The following is a 12035-nucleotide window of genomic DNA, read 5'->3' as shown; positions in this document are numbered from 1 at the left end:
AAATTTTGGGAAACATATGCGAATGATTGGCTGTACGTGAATGTCCATATCTCCTGCAAATAAAAATCGTCGAGCAATCAATTACGCTTGTTAAGCAAAACGATTAACACTGTTTAAAAGGCTGAAAAACTGAACCAATCAATTCTAAATATCTTTTAAAAGTTTTTTTAAAAGGGAGCGAGCGCACGCGCGAGAGAGAGAAAGAGAATCAACGAGAGGATGAATACTACTCATATTTATCGCGCGCGGAAATTTTTGCTCTCTGTCAAAAAGTAAAATAATTCGCGCCATTGAAAAGCGAAACGCATTTGCCGCTGTTAAAAAATAAAGTCAGATTTATACAAGAGTAAATTTTTTCACCAACTCGTCCATCGCTTTCGAATATTTTGCCGTTTCTACGTGTGTTTTATATTGTAGAGTTTTTCCACATATACGCGCACCTTATACATTTTATATCCCCGACAGTGTCTTTTCCGCCAAAGTTCTCGAAATGATACGAGGGATGATTGATCACCGCGGAAATTGAGGGCCAGCACGATAATAACGTAAGGTATCGTGCGAGTATCGAAGTGCACGTCTCTCTAGCGATCTGTCATCGCCATTGTCGAATCGCCTAACGGCGGCCCTAAACCTACCTACCTATCTACCTACCTACCTACCTACCCCAAAGGGGTAATAGCCCCGGAGGGACGATAATCCCCGCAGAGAAAGGCGGGTGGCCTCTCTCTCTCTCTCTCGTCAAAACGCGTTGCGCCATTTCAGGTGCGAGCTTCGACGAGTGCTTTAGTGTGCTTCGGGGTGCGCTTCCTCGCACGAATTACAGGAAAGGCGAGGAAAGAAATTCAACGAACATCAAAAGACCCGGTGATTAATGAGGGCGGGTAATTAAGAAACATTAGGGAAGAGGCTGCCGAACGACTCGAGATCCTCGTACTATTCGGGGAGAGCGTGTCTCGCTCCCCGCCATCCCCGTCACCTCAAGAGGATCCTAGCCGGAGGACATCGCCGCGGGGTTGACGGTGGGAGCAGGCCGTCTACCTTCGAGGTAAGAGGGAGTGAGAGAAAGAGAGAGAGAGAGAGAGAGAGAGGGAGGGTGAAAGAGAAAGAGAGGGGATGGGAGGCCTTTAGGGGTGGAAAATCGTTGGAGAATACCGTCGCGGTGAAATCACTCCTCTCGAACGCTCGCGAGACGATCAGACCACGAAGCATCCCCTGCCAGGCCGTCCTTTTGCCTGCCTTCGCCCCCTCGCCTCGTTCGACTGAAAGTGGAGGAAGTGGCTGTCTGATCTCGGACGGAATGACAATAAGACTCCCTTTTGATTAATCGACGGAACAGAGAGAGAGAGAGAGAGAGAGAGAGAAAAAGAGAATTTGCAGCGCGTCGCACGCGACAGCACGCGTCGCGAAAACATCGAGAATTTCATCGTTGTCTTCATCGTCGTCGTCGTCGTCGTCTTCGTACAGTGCGGAAAGTCGTAAAGAAGCGCGAGGGCTCGAAAAACGAGAGGCTCTCGGTCTCGTCGAAAAGACGAGAATCGTGGAAGATTCAGCCGTCGACTTGCCGGCTCGAGATCGGACAGGCCAGATTTTCTCGCTGTGAAAAAAAAAAAAAGAGTGTGAGATTTCCTTGAAAAAGGATTGTGAGAAACGATAAAATCGACGAGAAATATTAAAATTCAGCGTCCGATAATCGGTGGCTGGCAACGGGTGTGCGCGTGTAATAGAAATCGGTGCTTTACCTAACTAATATACAAATTGGAGAGCAATTCAGAGAAGGAGAGAGGAGATTGGAAATTTTGGGAAACATATGCGAATGATTGGCTGTACGTGAATGTCCATATCTCCTGCAAATAAAAATCGTCGAGCAATCAATTACGCTTGTTAAGCAAAACGATTAACACTGTTTAAAAGGCTGAAAAACTGAACCAATCAATTCTAAATATCTTTTAAAAGTTTTTTTAAAAGGGAGCGAGCGCACGCGCGAGAGAGAGAAAGAGAATCAACGAGAGGATGAATACTACTCATATTTATCGCGCGCGGAAATTTTTGCTCTCTGTCAAAAAGTAAAATAATTCGCGCCATTGAAAAGCGAAACGCATTTGCCGCTGTTAAAAAATAAAGTCAGATTTATACAAGAGTAAATTTTTTCACCAACTCGTCCATCGCTTTCGAATATTTTGCCGTTTCTACGTGTGTTTTATATTGTAGAGTTTTTCCACATATACGCGCACCTTATACATTTTATATCCCCGACAGTGTCTTTTCCGCCAAAGTTCTCGAAATGATACGAGGGATGATTGATCACCGCGGAAATTGAGGGCCAGCACGATAATAACGTAAGGTATCGTGCGAGTATCGAAGTGCACGTCTCTCTAGCGATCTGTCATCGCCATTGTCGAATCGCCTAACGGCGGCCCTAAACCTACCTACCTATCTACCTACCTACCTACCTACCCCAAAGGGGTAATAGCCCCGGAGGGACGATAATCCCCGCAGAGAAAGGCGGGTGGCCTCTCTCTCTCTCTCTCGTCAAAACGCGTTGCGCCATTTCAGGTGCGAGCTTCGACGAGTGCTTTAGTGTGCTTCGGGGTGCGCTTCCTCGCACGAATTACAGGAAAGGCGAGGAAAGAAATTCAACGAACATCAAAAGACCCGGTGATTAATGAGCGCGGGTAATTAAAAAACATTAGGGAAGAGGCTGCCGAACGACTCGAGATCCTCGTACTATTCGGGGAGAGCGTGTCTCGCTCCCCGCCATCCCCGTCACCTCAAGAGGATCCTAGCCGGAGGACATCGCCGCGGGGTTGACGGTGGGAGCAGGCCGTCTACCTTCGAGGTAAGAGGGAGTGAGAGAAAGAGAGAGAGAGAGAGAGAGAGAGGGAGGGTGAAAGAGAAAGAGAGGGGATGGGAGGCCTTTAGGGGTGGAAAATCGTTGGAGAATACCGTCGCGGTGAAATCACTCCTCTCGAACGCTCGCGAGACGATCAGACCACGAAGCATCCCCTGCCAGGCCGTCCTTTTGCCTGCCTTCGCCCCCTCGCCTCGTTCGACTGAAAGTGGAGGAAGTGGCTGTCTGATCTCGGACGGAATGACAATAAGACTCCCTTTTGATTAATCGACGGAACAGAGAGAGAGAGAGAGAGAGAGAGAGAAAGAGAATTAGTCTTCCCATCGCGTTCGAAACGGTGGATTGTTTTGCAAGTGTTAAGAAGTTTCGGCTGCTTATAGAAGCGACTAAATGTAACTGTAACCGAGTAACTTGGGCGTAAATATAGCGATTTAAACGAGCGAGCGGCGTTTGAAATAGTTGCGTTGAAATACAGCTCTTCCTTACCAAGGTGTATGAGTGAACGCAAGATCATTAAAGTGAATTTAATAAAGATAGCGATAATAGAAAAAAGGATATACCAGTGGATCAACCTGTAAAGAACGTTTCAACATGCAAAAAAGGAACGCTCTCAAGTGCAGCGATTAATCGGGCGATTGTGATAAATGACCATCGATCCTTCCTTGACTCGAAGTGATTCTATTAATTCCTCTCGTTGCATCTCGAGACTTATTTCTCGGGGAGAGGGCGAACTTTTCAGACCCGTGGAAACGGAGGCGTATGCGACAATAACGCGAATGATTTCGGGGGGAGACGGGATATAAGTAGAGTGGATCGAAATTAGAATCGTGTGCAGCCAGTGGAAGAGGGTCGGCGCTTGATCAGGCGAGCCGGCCGGCCCCAGCCAAGCTGCACTACTGAAAGGAACTCGTTTGCTTAAGAAGATCTTTTACTGTACATATATATACGCGCACACACACACGTTTATATAACCAACGGTATCTCTATAAAATTGTGTATCACAATCATGAAAAAGGATATTCTCGACGAGTGTGTATCTCTATTCACGATGGAACGATAACGATAATAATAACACGTCAATGAAATTTGTAATAATCAATCACATATCATCGCAGGAGAAATATCGACGGAATTTCGATGCAGCTCGGATGTTTTTGTAATGTCCATCTTTATTTGAGCCGCCGCGCACGTCAATTTGAAACGCAACAGTGAGTAATCCCGATCTCCATGCATCTTTCTGGACGAATACCGGGATGAAATCGACAACGATAACCAAACGATAACAAATCACGGCGAAGGCAGCGAGAAAAATTGCGGAAAAGACGAAGAATTGAGGCGCGACATAAAAGCTATAGTTTACGAAGGACGAATTGGTGAAAAATAATGATAAAGGAATAACGTAAAACGATAAGCAAGCATGCAACGAGAAAAAGAGAACACAATTGTATGTAACAACGTGACTGAGGACAATAATGCTAAGAGAGGATAATCGAAGTCAATCACGTGAAAACATGAGCCGCTGTTGAACTTGATACCGTGACATAATCGAAAACGGCGATATTTTAGCAACGCATCGATCGGGACAGGATAAATATATAGCAACAGCGATAGACGAGACAACTTTGATATATCAAGTTAGTGCCGAAGGTTTGTGTCCATATAAATTCTTATAAAAAAAAAAAAGATGTTATTATTCCTTCTCTTTTATCAATTTTAATTAAAAAATACACATTTTTATTTTTTAAATTATTTTAATCACTTTTTAAATATAATTCGCAAACTCAAATCTTAATTATTAGCAAAAAATGATAACAAAAAGATTTTATTGTTTAATGATATTCTTTAATGCTTTATTTTTATCGATGCATAAAATTCTATATATATAACATATTATATACGTGTAACATGTATATAAATTAATAAAAAAAATTAATAAAATTAAGAAATAATATGTAAAGTGGAGAAAGAGAGAATCGTGGCAAACCTTTCGCACTGACTTGACAGTGATACGGTGCAACGGATTAAGAACGCGGTGAAAGAAGTGAAGATTTGTCGTCTAGGTATTTTCGATGTGCTCCGACAACGGGCGCTCGGACTTGAAGGATTCGCGCTCGAGTAGGTGAGCGTGCCCCGCGTGTTCGTCCCGCACGCAAGATCGGGACGAGTAGCCGGTGACGGGACGGGCTCTTCTCGGTCGTGGAATGACAATAAGGGGACAGCGTGCCCGCGGGGTGCTATCATGCGGAGGACGACGGATTTGAGCGGTGCGCCAGCGAGGTGTCCGGCGAAGGTGTCGCATCCCTTACGTGGGATGGCACTCGGGACATTGGCCGAGATTGCGGTGAGACTCGTGATTAGCGGCTACATATTCGCCGTGGTCGTCTACGTGAATGCCAGCGGCAACTGGGATAAGGACGATGACCTAGGTACGCGAATTTCTCTGACACGAACGATCGGGGGATTAACTGATTCGTCTGAATATACAGTGTCCCAGAATCACGTTGTTTATTCTTCCGATTATAAATTTCGTGTCCAATTTTTTTTTTCCGACTCACAGGAGTTTCGAGTGAGCCATCATTCTTGACGCGATCGGAGATCGCGATTGCCAGCGTCACGCATTTCTGTAACTCGAGAGGCTCGAGTTAAAATTCTGTTAAAGTAAAGTCCGCTTATAAAGTCCAACAATGAACATATTTATTTACTTATTGTTAGTAACAAAATAATGCTTATTAGTTAATTCTTAACGGGCTTCTACCTTAATAGAATTTTATTTCTGAAATTGAAGATATCTAAAGTTTAGTTTGCGAGAAGTTCTCCAATTGCTAATTACTCGAAAACTATCGATGTTTCGATAGTTTCGTTGAGGAAGTATCGACGAGTTAATCGAGAAGTATGTGGTTAAAAATTCATTCGGTGATTTTGGGATACTACACTCTTGGATGTATCATATTTTTATGAAAGAATGTAAACAAAGATATATATATGTAATAAAAAGTATGTCATACAAAAATTAAATATAAAAAATAAATATAAATGCAGATATATTTTTATAAGAATGCATTTAATATTAATTATAAAAAAAGAGAAAATTGAATAAAATAAAAAAAGATATTATTCTCATATTTCTGCAAAAATACCGAACAAGAGAGTAATTATAGCCAAGCTTGTTAGCGATTCTTACTTTCTTTTAGATTATAGTCATACAGTATTAACGAAGAAAGAGAATTTACTTAATAAAGTTATATCAGTCTTAATTTTGCTGGTAGCTTCGACTGCTGTGCACATTCAGTATATCCAGCATAGAAGCTCTATATAACTTTTTTATACGCAAAATGGAACCCAATGTGTATATGTATTTCATAAATGCATATTGAAAAGTGGAAAACTGACAAAGTCATGAGATTGAAAACTGTTAGAATAGATATTTATAAAGTTTTTTTTTTTTTTTTTTTTTTTAATGAAACTGGGTCGAAATGTGTAACAGCCAAGGTTGATCGCACTCTTAAAAACGTTATAGAATAATAAATAAGTTCCCGTTAGTGGCATGTGTAGACTTGATCAAAGTACGAAGCTTTCACATCTTATGAATTTATAATCTGCCTCTTACAGCGATACGTATAAAAATTTTTTAGTTATATTTTTTTCAGAATTTTTTTTTTTTCTTCATAATTATTCGAATATCCCTTGTCCTAAAGTTTTATTCGAACTTATTTCCATTTACACTCGCGCGTTGTCAATTCTCATTTATATCCTTGAAATACCTTCAGTATAAAAAAAAAAATGACACGCGTTTAAATAGATGGAACAGATAATAATCGCGCTGATACGAGAGAGAAAGATGCTAAAAAAAGATAAATGGTTCGTAGCATGTACATTTTTCATCGAAGCGTCACAAACAAACGTGAAAACGATATCCTGCCGGAAGAGTTCGTATTCGTGTTACAGACGTCGTTCGATTGATGAAAATTGCGGCGTATCGGAAAACGGGAAATCAGACGCAGCTTGTTGCGCGATCGGACCGGAAATCACTTAGAGCGTGAAACCTGCTCAAAGAAATGTTGCACAGCGTAATTATATTTCGTGCTGCACCGGGCGGAAATTCTCCATTATGCGCGAAAACGAACTTCATTAGTGATATTTTTCAAGCTGCTTTCCCGTCGCTTTATTCGAAGCAAAGAAAGCAAAGCGGCTTTCTTTTTATATCGCGAGACAGGACGCTTTCTCGCGTTCAAAAAACGGAATGTAAAATTGGAGAGAGAGAAACGACTTTTAAAATATCTGCGCATTCTTCATATGCGACTTCATTTTGCGAAATAAATATGTGAAATGATATTATATTTGTTTAGAAAATCCTCGATGATGTTGCTCCAACGTAATTAGAATCGCGCGCGACATAGTCCAAAGAATAAATTTAATTTCAATATTTTTCATCGCTAAATCTCTCTCTTTCTCTCTCGTCCACTTGAGAAATTTGTGCGTATTTGTCTTTGCATAATTTTACTTATAATATTTCTTACTAATTTAATAACTTTCTAAATCCTTTCATAACATGAAATCTAGCGTTACAGCTCATTTAACTTATTAACCATATAATTGAAAATTCACAAAATGTCACAAGTTATTAAATGTAAATAGTCTTTAAAATTACATTAAAGTTTAAAACTACATTATATTATGTAGTAGCTTTGCGCATTTGTTAAAATTATTAACTCAATTATTAAGCGACCTGTAATGTTAGCTTTTTCGTTCTAAGAAAACACAGGAGGTATTGTAAGTAAAATTATTCAAAGCATGTTGACGTTAATGAGATCTAGCCATGAAAGTACTAAAAGTCGTATTGTTGTTTACAGCAAATTTCAAAGAAAATGTTAAAAATCAGAAAGACCGACAAGACTTAATAACTCTTTAAATTCCCATTTTAGCTATTTAACTCAACATGCAACTAAAAAAAAAAAAATTATGACGCAAAAAAAAAATATTTCTGATTAATTGTAATTATTTATTACATTGCAAAGAAAATTCTTTCGTAAAAATATGATTGATTTTGTCGTGTTGAATGCCACGTAGAGTTCAGTCAACTTTGCAAGAACCTGAGTGAAAAGAGCATATGTCTAATGAATAAATAAACACGTACTTATAAAATATGCAATCTTTTTGATAGATAGACTCGGCTATCTCGATCTAATCAATTCTCTATCAGTTGAGTTTAGACATAAATCGATAAAGCACAAAGAGTCATTCGCCGACAACCATCGCAGTATTAATCATCCTTCTTTTATTCTCTCACAGTGTCCACGTCTAAAGTTAGCGCCGTACTTGGTCGTACTGCCACATTGCCTTGCGACATTGAGCCGTCCACGCGAGAAGATCGCGTCTACATGGTACTTTGGTTCCGTGATTATGCGGTGAAACCCATTTACAGGTAAACATAATCTTACAATGTATCGTGATCTATTAAAAAAAAAAGTTGTGAGAAACCAAGCGAAAAAAAACCTGTCTGTTTCTAGGAATTAATGTAATCGGTAATATCCTGTGTGTACAGAGTAAAAATAGATATATTATCGCATACCTCTAATCAGTCACATCTTAATTATTAGCGAAGAATATTTCTTAAAATATTCAAGCACGATGGTATACGTAAAAAACAATAGAATTCCGCCATGCAGTAACTTAATGCCATCTATTTAAATCGGGCACGAACTTATGCAATCACCTGATAAAAATGGCATGAGAGAAATGCGCGAATTATACGACTCTTTCCAGTTTTGACGTGCGGGGCCGGTCTTTTAACAAGGCCCTGAACTGGTCAGACAGCACTGCCGTAGGTCCCAGGGCCTACTTCGTCACCGTGACGAAACCCGCGGCTCAATCATTAAAAATGGAGAACGAAAAGGTGCATTTGCGGCATGTAATGTTATATGAATTTCGGAAAGGCGTGAGTGTTGGGATTGCACAAAAAAATATTCAAACCGTTTATTTGGACCGCGCTCCTGCTCTCCGAACAGTTAAAAAGTGGTTTGGCAGATTTCGAAATGGTGATTTTAACATGGAGGATCAACCCCGCTCTGGACGGCTTTCTGGCATTGATGATGACATTGTGCATGTCTTAGTGGAAAGAAACCCAAGGATTACAACTGAGGATATTGCTGAGAGGCTGAACATCGATAATTCAACCGCTTTTCGTCATTTAAAAAAGCTTGGATACGTTTCCAAGCTTGATACATGGGTGCCGTATCTCCTGACTGAAAGGAATAAGCTAAACCGTATGGCTGTGGCTCTTTCTCTTCTCGAGCGTAACAAAAAAGAACCTTTTTTAGATCGAATGGTAACAGGCGATGAAAAGTGGATTCTCTACAAAAACGTATAGCGAAAGAGGACATGGAAAACAGCAGCTGAAGGAGCAGAACCCGTAGCAAAGGCTGGCTTGCATCCGATGAAGGTGTTGCTGTGTGTTTGGTGGGATCGCAAGGGAATTATTTACTTTGAGCTGCTCCGACGCGGCGAAACAATCACAGCGGACAAGTACTGTGAGCAACTAACTAGACTCGCTGCAGCTATTCGAGAAAAACGTCCGATTTTGGCCAATCGAAAAGGCGTCATCTTCCACCACGACAATGCTAGGCCACACGTCGCTCAACAGACGCTGCGAAAACTGCAGGAGTTGCAAGGGGAAATTCTACAGCACCTGCCATATTCTCCAGATATTGCGCCTTCAGATTTTTATCTGTTCCGGTCTTTGCAGAATAGTTTAAATGGCAAGAATCTCAATTCCGAGGAAGCTGTCGAAAACCACCTTACAAACTTTTTTCAAGAAAAAACAAGTTCTTTCTTCAAAAATGGAATCGACAAGCTTATAGATCGTTGGAAAACCATTGTAGAAAAGAATGGAGACTATATAATTGATTAATAAAAGTGTTATCTCTAAAATATAATCTATTGAAGTTTATATTTAAATCGGGCACGAACTTATGCAATCACCTGATATTACTGACATTTTTGGTCCTAATAATCTATGGGCTGCTAATATGAGTGACTTCGACATTTTAAGATCGATTATGAGTATAGAATGGTTCGATCAGACATTCAAGTCTAACAATGTTTTTGTTTTGGACCGAGGATTTGATCGAATAAAGAATGCTCTCGAAAATAAAGTTTTTCGAGTTGAGATAACGTACAATTCTTCAAAAGGAAAAAACAATTCTTTAGCAAGCAAGCGAATATATCGAGGCGATGTACCAAAGTTCGATGGATTGTTGAATGCGTCAACAGAAAACTTAAAGAGAATAAATATCTTGCTCGAACATTACCCATCGAATGCGTTCCGCATTTATTAATTGATACCAGGATAGAGTGAGTTTCGATTGCGCACATTACCGATCGGACACGACAATATTTCCCAATCGGACACAGACCCAATCGGACACAGGCTCGATCGGACACAGTCCCGATCGGACACAGGCTCGATCGGACACAGTCCCGATCGGACACAGGCTCGATCGGACACAGTCCCGATCGGACACAGGCTCGATCGGACACAGTCCCGATCGGACACAGGCTCGATCGGACACAGTCCCGATCGGACACAGGCTCGATCGGACACAGTCCCGATCGGACACAGGCTCGATCGGACACAGTCCCGATCGGACACAGGCTCGATCGGACACAGTCCCGATCGGACACAGGCTCGATCGGACACAGTCCCGATCGGACACAGGCTCGATCGGACACAGTCCCGATCGGACACAGGCTCGATCGGACACAGTCCCGATCGGACACAGGCTCGATCGGACACAGTCCCGATCGGACACAGGCTCGATCGGACACAGTCCCGATCGGACACAGGCTCGATCGGACACAGTCCCGATCGGACACAGGCTCGATCGGACACAGTCCCGATCGGACACAGGCTCGATCGGACACAGTCCCGATCGGACACAGGCTCGATCGGACACAGTCCCGATCGGACACAGGCTCGATCGGACACAGTCCCGATCGGACACAGGCTCGATCGGACACAGTCCCGATCGGACACAGGCTCGATCGGACACAGTCCCGATCGGACACAGGCTCGATCGGACACAGTCCCGATCGGACACAGGCTCGATCGGACACAGTCCCGATCGGACACAGGCTCGATCGGACACAGTCCCGATCGGACACAGGCTCGATCGGACACAGTCCCGATCGGACACAGGCTCGATCGGACACAGTCCCGATCGGACACAGGCTCGATCGGACACAGTCCCGATCGGACACAGGCTCGATCGGACACAGTCCCGATCGGACACAGGCTCGATCGGACACAGACCCAATCGAACACAATTCCGATCGGACACATATGGTTGCAATTGGACACAAGTCGATCGGACACAGGCCCGATCGGACACAGGCTTGATCGGACACAAACCCGATCGGACACAGTCCCCATCGCGAAGCTAGGGCCACCCTACAATTGTTGTGTGGATGAGAAAAAGTATGCGTGGACACAGTGGGTTCCGCCCCCCCCCCTACGGGGGGGCTCCACTATCAACAAACTAGACACATAGGTTTGCGTTGAACCTCGCTTCGCGTGGAAAGTTGTAAACCTATGTGGAACCTTACTACGCATTAAAAAGTATATGCGTGGAGGCAGTATGTTCCGTTTCGACGTCTGGCCACCTTGTCGTGGTGAAAGGGCTTCCCTGAAGCTTCCTGCGCGAGCAGGAAGTGGAAGGGATCTAAGAGCCAGCCTAGGAGAAGGAAAACTCCGAAACAAACCCAGTGTGTCGACACCGTTAGTAGGAGTGTACGCGATCCTACATCGGCCGGGGAGTTCACCCTAATTAACAAACCGGAGGCCGTTCCGTGAGGTAGACTTGGTCTATCAATGGCAACCTAAGGGCTGGGTGGGTTTTTGGGGTATTGGGTGGGTTGGGTGTATTTGTCCCTGGCATACGAAGAGGGCCTCCAATGATCTCCCAGAGCGATGCCGGTAGATTCAATCATCCCGGTAAGGTCTGGGAAGTAGGAGCCATAATGTATGCCTAGAGAGTAGTGCTCCTTGAATTACCAGGTATATAAATATGAAACCGGAATTTTTGTATAGAAAATACACGTTTATTGTATGAAAATGATAAAAAATATTTTATTCAAAGTATTGCCCATTGCTAGCTATACATTTTTCCCATCTCTCTGACAATTTGTGGAT

General features: G+C 42.7%; 1 protein-coding gene across 1 annotated transcript in view; it reads left to right on the top strand.

Moving 5' to 3' along the window:
* The first annotated feature begins 1396 nt into the window (after positions 1-1396).
* The window catches only part of LOC115237158 (nephrin-like), a 40911-nt gene continuing 30272 nt past the window's right edge, over positions 1397-12035 (top strand). The window contains exons 1-4 of the mRNA XM_029810045.1: positions 1397-4495; positions 4909-5274; positions 8138-8270; positions 8612-8741. Of these exons, the coding sequence (XP_029665905.1) occupies positions 5088-5274; positions 8138-8270; positions 8612-8741 (450 nt within the window). The 5' untranslated portion in view covers positions 1397-4495; positions 4909-5087. The remainder of the gene's footprint in view (positions 4496-4908; positions 5275-8137; positions 8271-8611; positions 8742-12035) is intronic.

Source organism: Formica exsecta, unplaced genomic scaffold, assembly GCF_003651465.1.
Source record: "Formica exsecta isolate Colony F162 unplaced genomic scaffold, ASM365146v1 scaffold28, whole genome shotgun sequence".
In the NCBI taxonomy this organism is placed as follows: domain Eukaryota; kingdom Metazoa; phylum Arthropoda; class Insecta; order Hymenoptera; family Formicidae; genus Formica; species Formica exsecta.
The sequence above is the reverse complement of the archived record's forward strand: the minus strand, read 5'-3'. Positions and strand labels throughout refer to the sequence as shown.